We start from the raw sequence: 22,725 nt of genomic DNA on the forward strand, positions 1-22,725 counted from the left end.
CCTTACGTTTGCCTACGGTGATGGCAAACCTTGGCACCCCCAGATGTTTTGGAACTACATTTCCCATGATGCTCATGCACTCTGCAGTATAGCTGAGCATCATGGGAAATGTATCTCCAAAACATCTGGGGGTGCCAAGGTTCGCCATCACTGGCCGAGGCACTCCTATGGCTTGAGGCTCATACAATAGCTGTATATCTGCAGTGTGAGATCATCTTGGGTACTGTAGCCTTTGATTGACAATCTCAGAAGATTTGAAGTGAGATTTGGTGATGTCACTACTGTGCTGCTTATGGTTCTCCTTGCTGGAGGAAAATCTGTACCCAATGACCTGCAGTGCAAGGATCTCCCTGCTTCTACTTCATCCCTTTTGCAGATCTGAGCTTTCTCCACCTTTATCATTACCCCACCAGTTATCAGATCTCCTATTTTGAGGGGAACAACTCTCACACAAGGAAGCAAAGCCCTACCTCTACCAAGAGGAGCACAGCTTCCATAATACACATTCTGTTTAATTCGGGTGGGAATACAGGTGGACCTGAACTCAAAAAGTGAATATTTTCTATACCATTGGGTTGACTATGGCCAAACTGTACCCTGAAAATCTACTTTTTCTTCTGGTATGTTCCTCCTAAAAAACTATCACTGTACTTCCTGGTCTGTAAGGGTACCTGGGCTCCCTTGTATCCTCACAGCTGTGTATCTGAAGAGTGGGATCATCTAAGGCAGTGGTCATCAACCCTGCCCTACAGGGCCCACTAACAGGCCAGGTTTTATGTATTACCTTGGGGAGATGCAGTCTAGAATACTGCAATCACTGAGCAGCAAATTATATCACCTGTGATGTATTTCGGTTATCTTGCAAACCTGGCCTGTTATTGGGCCCTGTAGGGCAGGGTTGATGACCACTGATCTAAGGCACTGCTTCCTCTGATTTCAGGAAATTTTGGACTGAGATTTGGTACTGTGCTGCTCATTGTTCTCCTTGCTGGAGGGAAAGCTGTACCTGATGACCTTCAGTGCAAGGATCTCCCTGCTCTTGCCTCATTCATTTATGATCTGTATTTGTCCTCATCTCTCCCGATGTTGCCTGATTATTTCTTCATCAATCAGAAAGCCACCAGTCATTGGGAATAATATAATCCACAATCCCATTAATCATGATTTAAAGAAGTTTCCCTGGCTAACCGTATTAAACCTTTTCGACTTTGAAAACGACTCTTAAAAACGAGAGTAGGGGCAGAGCCTGAACAAATGTGCAAGACTTGGTGAGGATGGAATTCGGGCTTCAAAATCAACAATGGTAAATGAATTTCAGGAGGTCCTCAACTTACCTCACACCTCTTAAAACAAACAAGTTCCTCCGGAGGAGGATACCACTGATGTCTTCCTGTGCAAGTAATTCTCTGTAAAAGGATAAGATATTAAATCAAGCTTTGTGCAATTTGCAAAAATATATGGATGCAAACGTGAGTACTTAGGTATGTCGGTTGAAAAAGACACGCCCATTGAGTGCAACCAACTGAAAAATAAAAGTTTAATCGAAAAACCCAGAAGTAGTTCAGAGGAGAGCGTAGCACCCCTATAAAGAAGGGTTGGCCTATTTTGATGGAGCACGATTCCTTCCACTGATACCAATGATAGGACATTATTCCTTCCACTGACACCAATGATAGGACAATATTCCTTCCACTGATACCAATGGTGGGACACTATTCCTCCCACTGATGCCAATGATGGAGCACTTCCCCCCCAACTGGTGTCAATGATGGGTCACTATTCCTCCCACTGATGCCAATGATGGGACACTATTCCTCCCACTGACACCAATGATGGGACACTATTCCTCCCTCTGATGCCAATGATGGGACACTATTCCTCCCACTGATACCAATGATGGGACACTATTCCTTCCACTGATACCAGTGATGGGACACTATTCCTCCCTCTGATACCAATGATGGGACACTATTCCTCCTACTGATGCCAATGATGGGGCACTATTCCTCCCACTGATGCCAATGATGGGGCACTATTCCTCCCACTAACACCAATGATGGGACACTATTCTTCCCACTGATACCAATGATGGGACACTATTCCTCCCACTGATGCCAATGATGGAGCACTTCTCCCCCCAACTAATGCCAATGATGGGGCACTATTCCTTCCACTGATACCAATGATGGGACACTATTCCTCCCACTGATGCCAATGATGGGGCACTATTCCTCCCACTGACACCAATGATGGGACACTATTCTTCCCACTGATGCTAATGATGGGGCACTATTTCTTTGACTAATACAGATGATGGGGCTCTCTTCCTCCCACTGACACCAATGACAGGGGACTATTCTTTCCACTTTCCCATTATCCTTTCTGCTTTTCCAATTGGTAGCATAGGGAACAAGTCTGGGTAAGAATAAATGCATGCAGAGTTTGCTTACGGGCATGTTAGGATCCTAGTCCACACCCACCTGAGCAAGACTGCCAGGAAGCTCTCACTGTATTGAACCAACCATAACGGGTCGAGGCAATCGCCACCCTGCAGCTGCCTATATATACACGCCCCTTGTAAATGTGCAACTTTGGGTCGGGAAATACCCCGGCTCAGTGGCATAGCTTGGGGGGTGCAAGGGGGCCACCGCCCCGAGCGCAAAATTTATAGGGGCACTGTCACGAGTGTGGAGAGGAGGAAGCACCAACAACAGATGGGACATAGTAACATATGCATGATGTCACCACTTCAGGCTTTACCAGTCATTATCAAGCACGCTCTCCTCTTCCCTACAGCCACCGCTGTCTCACACAGTGGATCATATGACCAGACTGGAGCTAGCTGAAAATAGGTAAGTCCATGGGTCAGGGGGCGCAAATTACTTGCCTCGCCCCAGGCGCTGACAACCCACGCTACGCCACTGCCCCGGCTGCAGACAGTTGGCCCAGTACAGCTGGCAGCTTCCTGATGGGCTCACCCAGGAGGGTTTCGGATCAGGGTCCTAACAAGCCTGAGCTCCTCCATACCTGGTAGGAAGTGGGGGGGGGGGGGCAATGTAAAGACACCGTCACTTTGAGTCCAATATACCCAATATCAGTGTTATTCAACATCACGGCTGACTTTTTATACCAAATGTTGCTGACGTCATAGTGACTAATTCAGAAATCATGCTGAGGGTATACAGAAAAACAAATGTTGCGTCACTCAACTCAACAAAACAATAAATAAAAAAAAAGGATCAGTCAGAGTAAATGTTAACAGTCTGCAGTCCTTTCCCAAGCCAGTCTTTGATCTAATTACAAAATGACGTCAATACAATTCAATTTTTTGACGACTGGGAGCAACAACGGTTGCTATAGGAACGTTTTTTTTTTTTTTTTTTTGGTGTCTTCGAGTATAAATGTAAATAGTATAATTAATACCCCCGAGAGGGTTAAGATAGTTTGCAGCAGCCCCGGCAAATTGTTAATCTGTTATAGTTAGAAAACAATAAAAGGTTATAGACGGAGAACGGGGTCTGGTCGCAAGACAGCTCTCTCATTAGATTGACAATGAACAACAACAAAACAGATGTTCCCGTAGCGGGGGCCCCCGTTTCTGCGGCAGAGGCCACAGGATAAATGATCTCAGGATTTTGTTACTGATGGGGGGAACGCGGAAAGAGAGGCTGGGATGGAAATGTCAATTTATACGAAAAATTCTAAACTCTAGACCGGCCATTCTCAACCAATGTTCCTTCAGAAGAAGTCCAGATCTAGCCTGTCTGATCTGAGGGCGCAGTAACAAAGTCAGGGGGAGAGCATAATTAAACATAACCTGTGGCCTCTTATATTAGGTGTCCCTATTGGGGTCCCTCTAGTCCTCATTACAGTCCCCCATTACATCAGGGTCTCTATTAAAGTCCCTCGTTAAACCAGGGTCCCCATCAGAGCTTCCCATGCATCATGGTCGCCATCAGGGTGCCCTTTGATATCAATTCTCCCCATCAGAGTGCCCTCTTTTATCAACTGGCCCCATAAAAATGCTCCTTACTTCAAATGTCACCATTAGAGTCCCCCCTTACATCAACTGCCCACATCAGAGTGTCCCTTTATATCACGTTGCCCCCTTACAACAGGATTCCCACCAGAGTGCCCACTTGTAGCCAACTGGCCCCATAAAAATGCTCCTCACCTCAAATGTCTCCATTAGAGTCCCCCCTTACATCAACTGCCCCCATTAGAGTGCCCACTTACATTAATTGTCCCCATTAATGTCTCCCTTATATCAGTTCCCCCCATTAGAGTTTTCCATTTTCACAATGAGTACTTATATCAATTGCACCAATTGGGGTCCCTCCTATCAGGATCCCCATTGGAGTGCCACCCTCATATAGATTGGCCCCCTTACATCAGGATACCCACCAGAGTACTTGCTTACATTAACTGTTCCCATCAGTGTCCCCCTTACATCAGTTCCCCCATCAAAGTTTTCCTTTTAAATCAAATGTCCCCATTACAGTGACCCTCACATCAATTGCCCCTGTCAGTGTACCCTCTTTCATCAAATGTTCCCATTAGAGACTCTCTTATATAAGGGTCCCCTTCAGAGTGCCTCCTTACAATAAAATGCCCTTAAAACATCCCCATTACATCAACTGTCCCCATCAGAGTGCCCACTAACATCAATTGCATCAAGTGGGCCCGCCCTTATATCAGGATCCCCACTTACATCAATTGTCCCCATTATGTCCCCTTATATCAGTTCCCCATCAGAGTTTGACTTTTACTTAAAATGACCCCATCACAACGACCCCTTATATCAATTGCAACAATTGGGGTCCCTCCTTACATCGGGATCCCCATCAGAGTGCCCCCTCACATCGACTTCCCCCCTACATCAGGATCCCCATCAGAGTGCCCACTTACATTAATTGTCCCCATCAGTGCCCTCCTTACATCAGTTGCCCCCATCAGAGTTTTCCTTTTACATAAAATTACCCCATCACAACGATCCTTTATATCAATTGCACCAATTGGGGTCCCTCCTTACATCAGGATCCCCATCAGAGTGCCCAATTACATTACAATTGTTCCCATCAGTGCCCTCCTTACATCAGTTGCCCCATCAGAGTTTTCCTTTTACATCAAATGACCCCATCACATGGCCCCCTTACATCAGTTGCCCCATCAGAGTTTTCCTTTTACATCAAGTTTCCCCATCGCACTGACCCCTTACATCAGTTGCCCCTGTCAGTGTACCCTCTTACATCAAATGTTCTTATTAGAGTTCCTCTTAAATCAGGGTCCCCTTCAGAGTGCCCCCTTACATCAACTGCCCCCTCAGAGTTCCCCATTACATCAGCTGTCCCCATCAGAGTGCCCCCTTACATCAACTATACCACCTGGGGGACCCCCCCTTACACCAGGATCCCCATCAGAGTGCCCCCTTACATTTATTGTCCCCATTAATGTCCTCCTTACATAATTTGCCCCATCAGAGTTTCCCTTTTACTTTAAATGACCCCATTACAATGACCCTCTTATATCAATTGCTCCAATTTGGGGTCCCCCCTTACATTGGGATCCCCATCAGTGTGCCCCCTTACATGTATTTTCCTCATTAATGTCCCCCTTACATCAGTTTCCTCCATCAGAGTTTTCCTTTTACATAATATGTCCCTTTTGCCCTCATCAGCATGGGCATCCGTAGGTAGGGGCAAGGGGGACAAGCGCCCCCCCTGGAATCAGGGATCAGCCAGGTGTCCGCCATAGGCGTGCATATGGGGTGTACATCCCTGAAAACTGCAGCCTGTACATAGCACACATCTGGATTCTGCACCCTGTACATAGCACATGCCTAGAATAAAGTCTGCTGTTTACCCTTTAAAAATAAATACTTGCGAGTCGCCTAAGCCCCCCCCCCCTTGTGACATTGTCGAAAGGGGGCGGAGCATGGGTGACTTTAAAATGATGCCCCCCCTGAAAAAAGTTCTGTGGATGCCCATGATCATCAGTGTTTCCCTTTACATCAAATGTTCCCACTCAGAGTCCCTCTTATATTAGAGTTCCTCTCAGGGTGCCCCTTTACATCAACTTACCTAGATGAAAACTGCAGTTGGAGATCCCAGCTGTAGGCTCTTCGGTAATGGTGACCATAAGAATGCATTACATTTTTTCCAAAAAATACCAATACTTTAATATCAATTTGTTTGGGACTGACCTGAACTCTGGTTGGATTCATCCAGTGCTCCAAATTCCTTTCTGTGACATTGTATGGCATTATCACCACCTCCTTTTTTTCATCCTCCAAACAGGTGACGTTGCATTCGGAACCTTTAAATTATATACAAATAAAAATTAATATCTAAGTCGATACAAATTCCTCTACTAGCACCTTCAAGGACATTATTGTAGCTGGAAGTCATCCAAGAAAGTGCCTCAAACTGATGACGTGACGTCACACCCTTGATCATGGGGACCACCAGTAAGCCAGTCTGGTGGAATAAACATTCCACCAGACTGGCTTACTGGTGGTCCCCATGATTAAGCCAACTGGGGTGAAACGTGTCAGTGTGGCACAGCTATAGGCAAAGATCACCAGTAAGCCAGCCTGGTGAAATAAACCTCAATGGTTTGACGCTATCAGATGTGTGCCCTTTTCTTAGATGATTACTGTGGATACAGAGCAGGGATGAGCTCTCAAGACCGGGCACCTGGTTCACCACGGGCCAAACATACTAGAGTTTTTGAGTGGTTTCTGCTCTTTGGCAAGAGTTTCTGAAACTACTAAACACAGCAAATTAACATGCTGAGGTTCTTTCCTCTGAAGCTGCTGTTTTTGAGCTCTCCAAAGTTGTGAGGAACCAGTTGGGGGATATGCAACAGCTAACACCTTCAAGGACATTATTGTAGCTGGAAGTCATCCAAGAAGGGGCCTCAAACTGATGGCGTGACGTCACACCCTTGATGTTTATTCCACCAGACTGGCTTACTGGTGGTCCCCATGATTAAGCCAACTGGGGTGAAATGTGTCAGCGTGGCACAGCTATAGGCAAGGATCACCAGTAAGCCAGTCTGATGAAATAAACCTTAATGGTTTGACGCTATCAGATGTGTGCCCTTTTCTTAGATGATTGCTGTGGATACAGAGCAGGGATGGGTTCTCAAGACCAGGCACCTGGTTCACCATGGGCCAAACATACTAGAGTTTTTGAGTGGTTTCTGCTCTTTGGCAAGAGTTTCTGAAACTACTAAACACAGCAAATTAACATGCTGAGGTTCTTTCCTCTGAAGCTGCTGTTTTTGAGCTCTCCAAAGTAGTGAGGAACCAGTTGGGGAATATGCAACAGCTAACTAACACCTTCAAGGATATTATTGTAGCTGGAAGTCATCCAAGAAGGGGCATCAAACTGATGGCGTGACATCACACTATTGATGTTTATTCAACCAGACTGGCTTACTGGTGATTCCCATGATTAAGCCAACTGGGGTGAAACGTGTCAGCGTGGCACAGCTATAGGCAGGGATCACCAGTAAGCCAGTCTGGTGAAATAAACCTTAATGGTTTGATGAAATTGTCAGGTCACCTGTGGCCAGGTGACAAGTGCACCCCGTGGGGTTCAGGGATGCACCACAGGGTAGTGAACCCTATAGCCGACTGCTGCGATCAGAGAGGAAGCGAACCCAAGATCGCCCAGGGCGCAGAGTCTAAGACCCAGCTTTGTGTTCACCAGAGCCTCTAGTGGTGAGGGTGGCCTTCGCCGCAGCTGTATCCAGGTCGCGACCCCTGGGATCCCCTAGGTCACGCTCTGCAGAGAGAGAGAGGAAGCAGCAGGCAGGACAAACGGTAGTGATGGGTAAGCCGGGGTCAGGGCAACTGGCAGACTAGGGTAACCGAGGGACAGGCAAAAGGTCAAGGGACAAGACAACCAGGAGAAGTCAGAGACGAGCCAAAAACGGTACACAGGAAGGTAATCGTAGCACACTGCAGACAGGAACTTGAGCAAACAACACTGTTGAACAGCACTGCAGGCCTGTAGTGCAATGGTTAATATAGACTTCCTGGGATGGCCTGGGTGGGGCCATACAGGAAGGAGAGGAAATAAGAAGGTAGCCAGAACAGAGTCAGGCCTCTTAATGGACAGATGGAAACAGGTAAGCTGCCAGACTATTGCATATCAATGACAGCTATCAGATGTGTGCTCTTTTCTTAGATGATTGCTGTGGATACAGAGCAGGGATGGGCTCTCAAGACCAGGCAACTGGTTCACCACGGGCCAAACATACTAGAGTTTGAGTGTTTTTTTTGCCACATTGAAAATATATACATTTTTTTATTTATTTAGCAAAAAAGAAGAAAAACAGTGGGGATTAAATACCACCAAAATAAAGCTTTGTTTCTTGGAGGTATTGTTGTATCCAGATACTAGTGAGTGCTGCTGTCTGTGATCGTTTTCCACTTACTGTATAACTCACCTTATTTATTTCTCTATATTTATAATTTAATTTATTTGTCACTGAGCGAACGTTTTTCTAAAGTATAACTTTATAGGCCACCTCAGCTGTAGTTCATCTTTAAACGATCGAAGCAAGGAGCCAATTTTTAAGACAAAGTGTGTTTGTATCAAAATAATAATTGTTCCTAATTATCTACAAGTGTTACATATGACCTCTACCGACGTAAAAAAAGATTAGGCTGAAAATGCGGTAATTGTAGGATCGAATGCTAAAATATCATTTCTAAGCACTTATTTTTTAACAGTCTTTCTCTATCTCTACGAAAATGGGACCTCTGGGAGTCGTATTGGGTCGCGGGATGTTGTATGATAAACGTAATATCGCAGCAATTATGAAAAAGGAAACATCTGGCGTTATCAATAGGTGCTCCATAGCTGACGTTAACGGAGGGAGTCGGACTCGCAAACGCTTTGACTTGTCACTTTATTAGTGCATATTGAGCTCATTCAGGTTTCAGCTACAAACCCTCCGGGGAGACACAAAATTGGATTTTTTTTTTTCCTGAGGAACACATTTACAGCAAAGGAACAATAATGAGTTAGACTGAGAACTAGCTGTGCTGTGCTGCAAGGCACGGAACGTCCCTTACCTGGCAGGACCTTGTGGTTGTGGTTTCATTTGCTGAGGAATTTATATCCCAAGCAAACGTACAATATGTTTAGAGAGGGGAAGAGCACAAGATTTTCCAAAAATGAGCGGCTCGTAATCTAGTTAAAGCTGACCTCCGGCCTTCCCTTTAGTTTTGCTCAGTTGTACGGGTTCCTCGCTTGGACTGAAATGGCCTCCTCTCATTTCTCCACACACTGTGAATTAGTATCTGCAGTTCGTTAGATAGAGCCCGGCTCATTTGCTGGCTAAAGGATGTTCAGTATCTGGCTGGAGGATGTTCAGAATCATCCAGCCCAGCCCTTCTCAACTAGGGTTCCTTCAGAAGCCGCTAGGGCTTCCTTGAGCTGTGGCTGATTGACCTCTCATCTGATGGTGGCTGGATAGTTCCAGGGATGGACTGGCCATTGGGACTACAGGGAGTTTCCCGGTGGGCCGATGGCTCAGTGGGCCGCCGCCCCCCTCTGCTCCTCTGTCTCTTCCTTCCCGCAGCGCTCACCTCCTCTCCCTCCCCGCAGCGCTCACCTGGGGGGAACAAACGACCAGAGGAGCGGGGGGGCGACAGAGGAGCATGGGGGAGGGGACAGACAGCTGACTCAACAGCTATGGCCTGGGAGTTTCTCACTTACGCCCAGCCAGACACACGTCCAACGCACAATACGCCGGCTTGTGTTCCCTGGTGCAGACCTGTGCATGTCTGTTGCCGGGTTGCACCTCCTTTTTGGGGAATAACTTTACGCCGGACGTACAACTTACACGCATCTCGCGTAGCATGCGCCGGGCACACGCACGTTCGTGAATCACCGTATTTCCCTCATTTGCATGTTTGAATGGCTAATCATTGGAAGCAAGCCCCATGCGTCCAGCCTAAATGTGCGCCCACCCTATGCCGGCGTGTGCAAGCCACGTCGGCGGGGTGTAGCCTGTTTTTAGGCGCATATCAGTTTGTGGGTCTGGCGCACACATACGCACTTACGTCGGCGTAACGTGTTATACGTCGGCGTAAGTGCTTTGTGAATCTGGGCCATGGTGTGCCAGATGCATGAACAAAAACAGTTTTGGCACCTTATCTGTATAAATAATATTTTCATGGATGGAAGATTGTATAGCCTCCTTGGATATTGGCATCACATATCCCAAAAGGCATGACTTTTCTTCATATATAGAAATAGCCAGAAATAGAAACCCAGATGGTGCCAGATCTTTATCTGCTTGTACACCACCCCTGTCTATTTCTATGAATGAAGGAGAAAATGCCTCCTGGGATACATGACGTCTGTATCCTAGGAGTCAGCGGGAGATGAGTAAAATGTCAATCTCACCTAGACGAGAATGGCAGCAAGGAGATGGGACAAAACAAAAAGAAAGAATTCAAAACGGGGAAATAAAAAAAAGAAATAATAAGGGAAACTCAGTATTAGTTTAACGGCTTGCCAACTGCCTAACGCAGATCTACAGTACGTCGGCATGATTGGCACGGGCAGGCAAAGCAATGTATATATAACGTATATATACGTTGTTTTGAATCCTGCACCCTAGCGGGACCCGCGGACCCGGTGTCTGCCGGTGTCCCGCGACCGGGTCACCGAACGGCAGAACGGGGGCATGCCTTTGTAAACAAGACGTCTCCCCGTTCTTCCTAGTGACATGTTACTGATCGCCTGCTTCCTTTCATCAGATGCAGCGATCAGTGATGTGTCACAGTAAGCCATGCCCCCTAACAGTTAGAATCGCTCCCTAGGACACACTTAACCCCTAGGGCTAGATTCAGGTAGAATCACGCATTGTTACGGCGGCGTAGCATAACGTATTTACGCTACACCGCCGTAAGTAAGTGAGGCAAGTGCTGTATTCACAAAGCACTTGCCTCCTAAGTTACGGCGGCGTAGCGTAAACGGGGCCGGCGTAAGTGCGCCTAATTCAAATGAGGATGAGGGGGGCGTGTTTTATGTAAATGGGTGGTGACCCGACGTGATTGACGTTTTTTACGAACGGCGCATGCGCCGTCCGTGTACATATCCCAGTGTGCATTGCTCCAAAGTACGCCGCAAGGATGTATTGGTTTCGACGTGAACGTAAATTACGTCCAGCCCTATTCGCAAACGACTTGCGCAAACGACGTAAAAAATTCTAAATTTGACGCGGGAACGACGTCCATACTTAACATTGCGTACGCCTCATAGAAGCAGGAGCAACGTTACGCCGGAAAAGCCTTACGCAAACATCGTAAAAAAATTCTGCCGGGCGCACGTACATTTGTGAATCGGCGTATATAGGTCATTTGCATATTCTACGCCGAAAATGACGGTAGCGCCACCTAACGGCCAGCGTAAATATGCACCCTAAGGTACGACGGCGTAAGAGACTTACGCCAGTCGGATCTTAGCCTAATTTCGGCGTATCTTGCTTTCTGAATTTACGCGGCGTATCTATAGATACACCGGCGTAAATTCTTGCTGAATCCGGCCCCTAGTGTTTAACCCCATTCACTGCCAGTCACATTTACACAGTAGTCAGTGCATTTTTATAGCACTGATCGCTGTATAAATGACAATGGTCCCAAAATGGTTTCAAAAGTGTCCGATGTGTCCGCCATAATGTTGCAGCCATGAAAAAAATTGCAGATCGCCGCCATAACAAGTAAAAAATAAATTAATAATAAAAATGCCATAAAACTATCCCCTATTTTGAAGACGCTATAACTTTTGCGCAAAGCAATCGTTTATTGCGTTTTTTTCATCAAAAATATGTAGAAGAATACGTATCGTCCTAAACTGAGGAAAAATTAGCTCTTTTTAAAAAAAAAAAATTGGGATATTTATTATAGCAAAAAGTACAAAATATTGCTATTTTTTTTTTCAAAATTGTCGCTCTATTTTTGTTTATAGCGCAAAAAATAAAAACCGCAGAGGTGATCAAATACCACCAAAAGAAAGCTCTATTTGTGGGGAAAAAAGGCCGCCAATTTTGTCGCACGACCGCGCAATTGTCAGTTAAAGCGACGCAGTGCCGAATCGCAAAAAGTGGCCTGGTCTTTTGGGCAACCAAATTTGGGCTGAAGTGGTTACCTAAAAAGTGAAAATTCACTTAAGTGTCCTTTGTTCTAATGGAAAACGGTACATCATGAAAACAAATTTTGGCCATCCTTGCCCTTCTTCAATTGCACAGAAAGTTACAAAGTAAAAGAGATAATTTAAATAATTGCAAAGACCAATCAACATCTAGAACATGGGTCTTCAAACTATGGTCCTCCAGCTGTTCAGGAACTACAATTCCCATCATGCCTAGTCATGTCTGTGAATGTCAGAGTTTTACAATGCCTCTTGGGATGTATAGTTCCGGAACAGCTGGAGGACCGTAGTTTGAGGATCCCTGATCTAGAAGAAAGAACATTTGAGTATTAAAGCGGGAGTTCACCCGAAAAACTATTTTTTACATTAGATTGAGGCTCATTTTGTGAAGGGGAATCGGGTGTTTTTTTTTTAAATCAAAGCCGTACTTACCGTTTTAGAGAGCGATCTTCTCCGCCGCTTCCGGGTATGGTCTTTGGGACTGGGCATTCCTATTTGATTGACAGGCTTCCAACGGTCGCATACATCGCGTCACGAGTAGCCGAAAGAAGCCAAACGTCGGTGCGGCTCTATACGGCGCCTGCGAACCGACGTTCGGCTACTTTCGGAAAATCCTGACGCGCTGTATGCGACCGTCGGAAGCCTGTCAATCAAATAGGAACGCCCAGTCCCGCAGCCCATACCCGGAAGCGGCGGAGAAGATCTATTTCTGGTAACGGTAAGTACGGCTTCGATTTAAAAAAAAAAACACCTGATTCCCCTTCACAAAATGAGCCTCAATCTAATGTTAAAAATTTAGTTTTTGGGTGAACCTCCACTTTAAGGAGTGCTGCTCTCCTCCGTCTTTATACATGAAGTGGTGGAGTGGAGTCTACTAGAGACGGCCACCTTACCACAACGTGTACCTGGGAACGTATGAAGATCACCAGTCCCGGTTGTGGACAAAATTATTTTCAAGTTAAGAATGGTACCTATTTCAAATCCTTGTCCACAGTTAATTACTAAGGCGTCCTTAATGGAGAGATGTGGAGGTTCACAAGGACCCTTGATGGAGTCACAAAGGTGAAAATTGCCACTCCAAGTTCCATCCTTTTGGCAGCGTATAACATTATGACCAGGGTCCTAAAATAAAAGAAAGACACTTATTTCAGTCTCATGAACAAGTGTTACCATAAATCTGCCAAGAAAACAGATAAAATTAGCTGGAATAATAATAATAATAATAATAATAAACATCTTTTAACCAACTGCCACATTAGCTTGTTGGCTATTTTTGAAGATGAATTCCAGGTATGAATATTTTTACGTACACTATATTACCAGAAGTATTGTGACGCCTGCCTTTATAAGCACATAAACTTTAATGGCATCCCAGTCTTATGCCGCGTACACACCATCGTTTTCTGCGATGGAAAAAAACGTCATTTTCAAAAACGTCAATTTAATTGACCGTGTGTGGGCAAAAACGTCGTTTTATGTCTTCTAAAAAACGACAGAAAAAAATTGAAGCATGCTTCAATTTTATGTGTCGTTTTTGGCCGACGTCGTTTTCTGTGTTCTAAACATTGACCGTGTGTACGTAAAAACGTCGATTTAAGCCCGCGCATGCTCAGAAGCAAGTTAGGAGACGGCAGCGCTCATTCATGTAAAACGACTGTTCAGAATGGAATCAGCACATTCGTTAAGGTGTTTTTCAGCTTATAGACAAGAAAACGAAATTTAAAGCACAGTCACTGAAAATCACGAATCGTATCTCACCAAACTTTTACTAACACGCAGCAACACGATATCAGCAAAAGAGGCCGTCTTATGCATGGAAACGACCCTTTATAGTGACGTCGTGCGTGATTGACGGAACTGCGCTGTGCTAGAGCGTTGTGAAAAAGCGATGGTGTGTATGCTACGTCGTTGTTCAAATTGAAGTTTGAAAAATGACGTTTTTTTAAAGCACATAAAGCGTCGCATTTTTCCATCGCAGAAAACGATGGTGTGTACGCGGCATTAGTCCTTGGGGTTAAGACTAGGATGCCATTAATATTGAGTTGGCCAACCGGTAATATTGAGTTGGCCCACCATTAATATTGAGTTGGCCAACCGTTAATATTGAGTTGGCCCACCGTTAATATTGAGTTGGCCAACCATTAATATTGAGTTGGCCAACCGTTAATATTGAGTTGGCCCACCATTAATATTGAGTTGGCCCACCGTTAATATTGAGTTGGCCCACCGTTAATATTGAGTTGGCTAACCATTAATATTGAGTTGGCCAACCCTTAAAATTGAGTTTGCCAACCACTAACATTGAGTTGGCCCACCGTTAATATTGAGTTGGCCAACCATTAACATTGAGTTGGCCAACCGTTAATATTGAGTTGGCCCACCATTAATATTGAGTTGGCCAACCATTAATATTGAGTTGACCAACCATTAATATTGAGTTGACCAACCATTAATATTGAGTTGGCCAACCATTAATATTGAGTTGGCCAACCATTAATATTAGGCTTGCCAACCGTTAATATTGAGTTGGCCCACCATTAATATTGAGTTGGCCCACCATTAATATTGAGTTGGCCAACCGTTAATATTGAGCTTGCCAACCGTTAATATTGAGTTGGCCAACCGTTAATACTGAGTTGGCCCACCGTTAATATTGAGTTGGCCCACCATTAATATTGAGTTGGCCAACCACTTATATTGAGTTGGCCCACCGTTAATATTGAGTTGGCCCACCATTAATATTGAGTTGGCCAACCACTTATATTGAGTTGGCCCACCGTTAATATTGAGTTGGCCCACCATTAATATTGAGTTGGCCAACCGTTTATATTGAGTTGGCCCACCGTTAATATTGAGTTGGCCCACCCTTTTCAACTCTCCTGGGAAAGCTGTCCACAAGGTTTAGGAGTGTGTCTATGGGAATGTTTGACCATTCTTCCAGAAGTACATTTGTGAGGTCAGGCATGTGGACGAGAAGACTTGGCTCGCAGCTCCACTCTAATTCATCCCAAAGGTGTTCTATCGGTGTGAGGTCAGAACAGGACACTCAAGTTTATCCACCCCAAACTCGCTCATCCATGTCTTTATGGACCTTGCTTTGTGCACTGGTGTGCAGTCATGTTGGAACAGGAAAGGGGCCGTCCCCAAACTGTGGGATGAATTAGAGACTGCGAGCCAGGCGGTGTAATCCAACATCAGTGCCTTACCTTACAAATTTTCTTCTGGAAGAATGGTCAAACATTCCCATAGACACACTCCTAAACCTTGTGGACGGCCTTTCCAGAAGAGCTGAAGCTGTTATATCTGCAAAGGGTGGGCCAACTCAATATTAATGGTGGGCCAACTCAATATTAATGGCATCCCAGTCTCAACCCTATTATAGCTGCAAAGGGTGGGCCAACACAATATTAATGGTGGGCCAACTCAGTATTAATGGTGTGCCAACTCAATATTAATGGTGGGCCAACTCAGTATTAATGGTGGGCCAACTCAGTATTAATAGCATCCCAGTCTTAACCCTATTATAGCTGCAAAGGGTGGGCCAACTCAATATTAATGGTGGGCCAACTCAATATTAATGGCATCCCAGTCTTAACCCTATTATAGCTGCAAAGGGTGGGCCAACTCAATATTAATGGTGGGCCAACACAATATTAATGGTGGGCCAACTCAATATTAATGGTGGGCCAACTCAATATTAATGGTGGGCCAACTCAGTATTAATGGTGGGCCAACTCAGTATTAATGGTGGGCCAACTCAATATTAATGGCATCCCAGTCTTAACCCTATTATAGCTGCAAAGGGTGGGCCAACTCAATAATAATGGTGGGCCAACTCAATATTAATGGTGGGCCAACTTAATATTAATGGTGGGCCAACTCAGTATTAATGGTGGGCCAACTCAATATTAATGGCATCCCAGTCTTAATCCTATTATAGCTGCAAAGGGTGGGCCAACTCAATATTAATGGTGGGCCAACACAATATTAATGGTGGGCCAACTCAATATTAATGGTGGGCCAACTCAATATTAATAGTGGGCCAACTCAATATTAATGGTGGGCCAACTCAGTATTAATGGTGGGCCAACTCATTATTCATGGTGGGCCAACTCAATATTAATGGCATCCCAGTCTTAATCCTATTATAGCTACAAAGGGTGGGCCAACTCAATAATAATGGTGGGCCAACTCAATATTAATGGTGGGCCAACTCAATATTAATGGTGGGCCAACTCAGTATTAATAGTGGGCCAACTCAATATTAATGGCATCCCAGTCTTAACCCTATTATAGCTGCAAAGGGTGGGCCAACTCAATAGTAATGGTGGGCCAACACAATATTAATGGTGTGCCAACTCAATATTAATGGTGGGCCAACTCAATATTAATGGTGGACCAACTCAGTATTAATGGTGGACCAACTCAGTATTAATGGCATCCCAGTCTTAACCCTATTATAGCTGCAAAGGGTGGGCCAACTCAATATTAATGGTGGGCCAACTCAATATTAATGGTGGGCCAACTTAGTATTAATGGTGGGCCAACTCAGTATTAATGTCGGGCCAACTTAACATTAATGGCATCCCAGTCTTAACCCTATCATAGCTGCAAAGGGTGGGCCAACTCAATATTAATGGTGGGCCAACTCAATATTAATGGTGGGCCAACTCAATATGAATGGCATCCCAGTCTTAACCCTATTATAGCTGCAAAGGGTGGGCCAACACAATATTAATGGTGGGCCAACTCAGTATTAATGGTGGGCCAACTCAATATTAATGGTGGGCCAACACAATATTAATGGTGGGCCAACTCAGTATTAATAGTGGGCCAACTAAATATTAATGGCATCCCAGTCTTAACCCTATTATAGCTGCAAATTGTGGGCCAACTCAATATTAATGGTGGGCCAACTCAATATTAATGGCATCCCAGTCTTAACCCTATTATAGCTGCAAAGGGTGGGCCAACTCAATATTGAACCCTATGGACTAAGACTGTGATGCCACTAAAGTTTATGGGCAGATTCAGGTACATTGGGCGTACCTCTGCGGCGGCGTAACGTATCCGATTTACGTTACGCCGCGGGAACGACGGCCATACTTAACATTGGCTGCGCCTCATATAGCAGGGGCAACTTTACGATGGGGAAAGCCTAATGTAAACGTCGTATTTTTAATGCGTCAGCCGTGCGTACGTTTGGGAATTCGCGTATCTAGCTAATTTGCATACTCGACGGGGAATCCGACGGAAGCGCTACCTATCGGTCAAAAAAAATTGCAGTTTAGATCCGACGGCGTAAGAGACTTACGCCTGTCGGATCTAATGGATATCTATGCGTAACTGATTCTAAGAATCAGTCGCATAGATACGACGGCCCAGATTAGGACTTACGACGGCGTACATGACGCTGCGCCGTCGTAAGTCCTATGAGAATCTGGGCCAATGTGCGTGTAAAGGCACGCACCACAATATAGTGTATTTTTACTTGTATGGGCCCCATTCAGAGAACACCCGTGAATGCAAAGCCTTCTCTGAATGGAAATGGAGATTGTGACATCATCATCACCTTGCCTCTCTGCTCCATCCCGGTAGAGAACCTGATATGTATTTAGCCGATTTATGTTGAAAGTGCAATTGGATTTTAGGCAGTTAGTAAGAAAAATGGGTCACACAACTCAGAAACTCACCAACTGGGTGCTGCTTTCTTCACACGGGAGTCTACATTCACTGCTGTACTGGAATCCATGTGTGCACTGGTAGAGCCCTATGAACTTAATAGGAGGCGGTTCACACATTACCGGGACACAACCGCCTTTCGTCCAGTACCCATCTTTAGTGCACTGAATTTTAAATGCCTTCCTTTCCCAAAGGAAAAGAAAAGAAAAAAAAAAAAAGAAAAAGAAAAAAAGAAAAAGAAAAATTAAATGTGAGTTTGGGGCGTAACAACCCATCACACATCTGTTCTTCAAAATAATGCCGGAAACTTCAGCGTCAGTCCTACTTACTTCCTGATCTTCCTGGAGATGTCAGGCACGTGGTGTCCCTCCTTACACTTATACTTGCAGGTTGTGCCCACCTTGTTTTTGTCCGATTTGCAGCGGGAGGTCTGGAGATCTGCGGTGGGTAATGGGGGAGGGGCCTTACACGACAGTTCGCAGATGGCCTCAGGAAAAGACCACAGGCCATCTTCCATGCAGGTAAGCACATTGTTGATACCTAGAAGGAAAATATTTTAAATCTGTATCATTTTTTTTTTTTACAAGTGTTTTTATTGAAACGTTAACAAAACTGGTGTATTGGTACAATACGAAATATATTACAGTAACAGTTAAGTAATGGTATAACAAAATGGGTGCGGTAAGGGGGGGGGGGGCTTTTAACCACTTAAGGACTGAGCCTCTTTCTGAGATTTGTTGTTTACAAGTTAAAAACAATTTTTTTTTGCTACAAAATTACTTGGAACCCACAAACATTATAAAAAATAATTCTAACACCCTAGAAAATAAAATGGCGGCCATTGCAATACTTTATGCCCCACCGTATTTGCCCAGCTGTCTTACAAGCGCATTTTTTTGAAAAAAAAATACACTTTTTTTAATTAAAAAAATAAGTTATTATTTGTAAAACAGGGACAAGGCCGCGCGGGCCGACAAAAATAAACACAATAGTACACACAGTACGCGCAATGTATAAATTACACAACAGCAGAACATAATGTATAAAAGCCATCGCTAACCTCCCTTCAGGTACCCCCCATGGACTGCCAGCGCCTAATTGTGTCCGCGTCCCCGGGGAGCGCCCGAAGGCCGCCGCGTGCAACAAGCCCGCGGCGGCTCTTAAAGAAGGGGGGGGAGCTCCCCATCCTGTGGTAGACATCATAGCAATATGTCCGAACCGCGCAACCGGCCCCACCATTTTCTTTTTTATTCGGGAGGACCCCCAGACGGGGGGTCATGTAGGAAGTTCGGGGTTAGAGAGACAGATCGAAGATAGCCCAATTTTTGATCATATTGTGAAAGATAATGTTACACCGAGTAAACTGATACCCAACATGTCACGCTTCAAAATTGCGCCCGCTCGTGGAATGGCGACAAACGTAAAAATCTCCATAGGCGACGTTAAAAAAATTCTACAGGTTGCATGTTTTGAGTTACAGAGGAGGTCTAGGGCTAGAATTATTGCTCTCGCTCTACCGATCGCGGCGATACCTCACATGTGTGGCTTGAACACCGTTTTCGTATGCGGGGGCCGCTCACGTATGCGTTCGCTTCTGCACATGAGCTCGGCGGGACGGGGCGCGTTTACAAAAAAAAAACGTTTTTCTTATTTATTTTACCTTATATTTTTTTTTTTTACACTGTTCTTTAAAAAAATAAAATTGTGTCACTTTTATTCCTATTACAAGGAATGTAAACATCCCTTGTAATAGAAAAAAAGCATGACAGGTCCTCTTACATAATGAGATCTGGGGGTCAAAAGGACCTCACATTTCATATTTGGACTAAAATGCAATAATAAAAAAAAAAAAAATTGTAATTTGAAGAAAATGACCAAAAAAATGTCCCAGTGGAAGGAATGGTGTCTTGTCATTGGCATCAGTGGGAGGAATAGTGACCCATCATTGGTATCAGTGGAAGGAATAGTGTCCTATCATTGGTATCAGTGGGAGGAAGTGTCCCATCATTGGTATCAGTGGGAGGAATAGTGTCCCATCATTGGTGTCAGTGGAAGAAATAGTGTCCCATCATTGGTATCAGTGGGAGGCATAGTACTCCATCATTGGTATCAGTGGGGGGAATAGTGTCTTGTCATTGGTGTCAGTGGAAGAAATAGTGTCCTATCATTGGTATCAGTGGGAGGAAGTGTCCCATCATTGGTATCAGTGGGAGAAATAGTGTCCCGTCGTTGGTATCAGTGGGGGGAATAGTGTCCCATCATTGGTATCAGTGGGAGGAATAGTGTCCCATCATTAGTGTCAGTGGGAGGCATAGTGCTCCATCATTGGTATCAGTGGGGGGAATAGTGTCCTGTCATTGGTGTCAGTGGAAGGAATAGTGTCCCATCATTGGTATCAGTGGGGGGAATAGTGTCCCATCATTGGTATCAGTGGGAGGAATAGTGTCCCATCATTGGTATCAGTGGGAGGAATAGTGTCCCGTCATTGGTATCAGTGGGAGGAATAGTGTCCCATCATTGGTATCAGTGGAAGAAATAGTGTCCTATCATTGGTATCAGTGGGGGGAATAGTGTCCTGTCATTGGTGTCAGTGGAAGGAATAGTGACCCATCATTAGTATTAGTGGGAGGAATAGTGTCCCATCATTGGTATCAGTGGGAGGAATAGTGTCCCATCATTGGTGTCAGTGGGAGGAATAGTGTCCTGTCATTGGTGTCAGTGGAAGGAATAGTGACCCATCATTAGTATTAGTGGGAGGAATAGTGTCCCATCATTGGTATCAGTGGGAGGAATAGTGTCCCATCATTGGTATCAGTGGGAGGAATAGTGTCCCATCATTGGTGTCAGTGGGAGGAATAGTGTCCCATCATTGGTATCAGTGTGAGGAATAGTGTCCCATCATTGGTATCAGTGGGAGGAATAGTGTCCTATCATTGGTATCAGTGGGAGGAATAGTGCCCCATCATTGGTATCAGTAGGAGGAATAGTGTCCTATCATTGGTATCAGTGGGAGGAATAGTGTCATATCATTGGTATCAGTGGGGGGAATAGTGTCCTGTCATTGGTGTCAGTGGAAGGAATAGTGACCCATCATTAGTATTAGTGGAAGGAATAGTGTCCCATCATTGGTATCAGTGGGAGGAATAGTGCCCCATCATTGGTGTCAGTGTGAGGAATAGTGTCCCATCATTGGTATCAGTGGGAGGAATAGTGTCCCATCATTGGTATCAGTGGGAGGAATAGTGTCCCATCATTGGAATCAGTGGGAGGAATAGTGTCCCATCATTGGTATCAGTGGGAGGAATAGTGTCCCATCATTGGAATCAGTGGGAGGAATAGTGTCCCATCATTGGTATCAGTGGAAGCAATAGTGACATATCATTGGTATCAGTAGGAGGAATAGTGTCCCATCATTGATATCAGTGGGAGGAATAGTGCCCCATCATTGGTGTCAGTGGGAGGAATAGTGCCCCATCATTGGTGTCAGTGGGAGGAATAGTGTCTCAGGAGGAATTTTCACAGTTTGCTGTAAATAATATTTGTTACAACTCATTGATATTTTGAAGCCACGCTGAGAAAATAATACAGCTGGAAATACCTTTTAGTATGGCGGGGAGCTGACAGTGAAATGTACAATTCGTCCTGTAGGTGGTCCCATGAGGACAATGAAATGTTGCGTGGTAGATGTGATTCCTATCGAGCGGGCAGCAGTCAACGGGTTCACAAGATATCTGTTTGTTCCACTTCCCATTGGTACAAGTCGTTATGATTTTGGAATCAAGCTACAATAGAGGGAAAAACAAAAAAAATCGCGTATTTAGATTTTGGGGGGTAAAACAGACATTGCGCTTGATTTACTAAAGGAAAACAGGTTGTTAATTTTGCAAAGGAATTTTCACTTTTGCAAATTTTTCACTTTTTCCATCAATCCGATCACGTGGAAGCAAACCTACATTTAAAAAAAAATATATATATATCTTGCATGTGATTGGATATTTTAATGCGAAACGAATCTTGACCCGATTCTGTAAGGAAAGGGAAAATTCCTTTGCACCAAGAGCGGCCTATTGGCCTTTACTAATGCTCAAGTTGGTAAAATCAAACCTGTTGGGTGAGCAAAGCAGGTTTTCTTAATTCAACTGCCCTTTACTGGCATATACAGTAAAACCTTGGTTTGAGAGTAACTTGGTTTGAGAGCGTTTTGCAAGACAAGCAAAATGTTTTAATACATTTTGCCTTGATACACAAGCGATGTCTTGATATAAGAGTAGCGTCATGTCACAACTGAGTATGAAAAAAGAAGAGAGGAGCCCCATAATCCATTATGGGGCCCCATAATCTCCTATTGCCCGGGGGTGGGCCCATAATCTCCTATTGCCTGGGGGCCCCATAATCTCCTATTGCCCAAGGGCATCCTTATCTCTTATTGGCCGGGGGTCCCATAATCTCCTATTGCCCAGGGACCCCATAATCTCCTATTGCCCGGGGGCCTCATAATCTCCTATTGGCCCGAGGGCCCCATAATTTCCTATTGCCCGAGTTCCCCATAATCTCCTATTGCCCGAGGGCCTCCTTATCTTCTATTGACCCGGGGGGGCCCCATAATCTCCTATTGCCCGGGGGCCCCATAATCTCCTATTGCCCAAGGGCCCCATAATCTCCTATTGCCCGGGGGACCCAAAATCTCCTATTGCCCCATAATCTCCTATTAGCCCGGGGACCCCATAATCTCCTATTGGCCCGAGGGCCCCATAATCTCCTTTTTCCCGAGGGCCTCATTATCTCCTATTGGCCGGGGGCCCCATAATCTCCTATTGGCCCAGGAGCCCCTTAATCTCCTATTGTCCGAGGGCCTCATTATCTCCTA

The 22,725-nt window shown here is 44.9% G+C and overlaps 1 protein-coding gene across 1 annotated transcript in view; it reads right to left on the reverse strand.

Annotated features, from left to right (window-relative positions):
* PAPPA (pappalysin 1) overlaps positions 1–22,725 on the reverse strand; it is a 327,700-nt gene that overhangs the window by 13,214 nt on the left and 291,761 nt on the right. The window contains exons 15-20 of the mRNA XM_040322751.1: positions 21,457–21,640; positions 18,188–18,398; positions 17,870–18,041; positions 13,148–13,298; positions 6,203–6,315; positions 1,335–1,406 (exon numbers count right to left, since the gene is read on the reverse strand). Coding sequence (XP_040178685.1) covers positions 1,335–1,406; positions 6,203–6,315; positions 13,148–13,298; positions 17,870–18,041; positions 18,188–18,398; positions 21,457–21,640 — 903 coding nt within the window. The remainder of the gene's footprint in view (positions 1–1,334; positions 1,407–6,202; positions 6,316–13,147; positions 13,299–17,869; positions 18,042–18,187; positions 18,399–21,456; positions 21,641–22,725) is intronic.

This window comes from Rana temporaria, chromosome 9 (genome assembly GCF_905171775.1).
Source record: "Rana temporaria chromosome 9, aRanTem1.1, whole genome shotgun sequence".
Classification (NCBI taxonomy): Eukaryota; Metazoa; Chordata; class Amphibia; order Anura; family Ranidae; genus Rana; species Rana temporaria.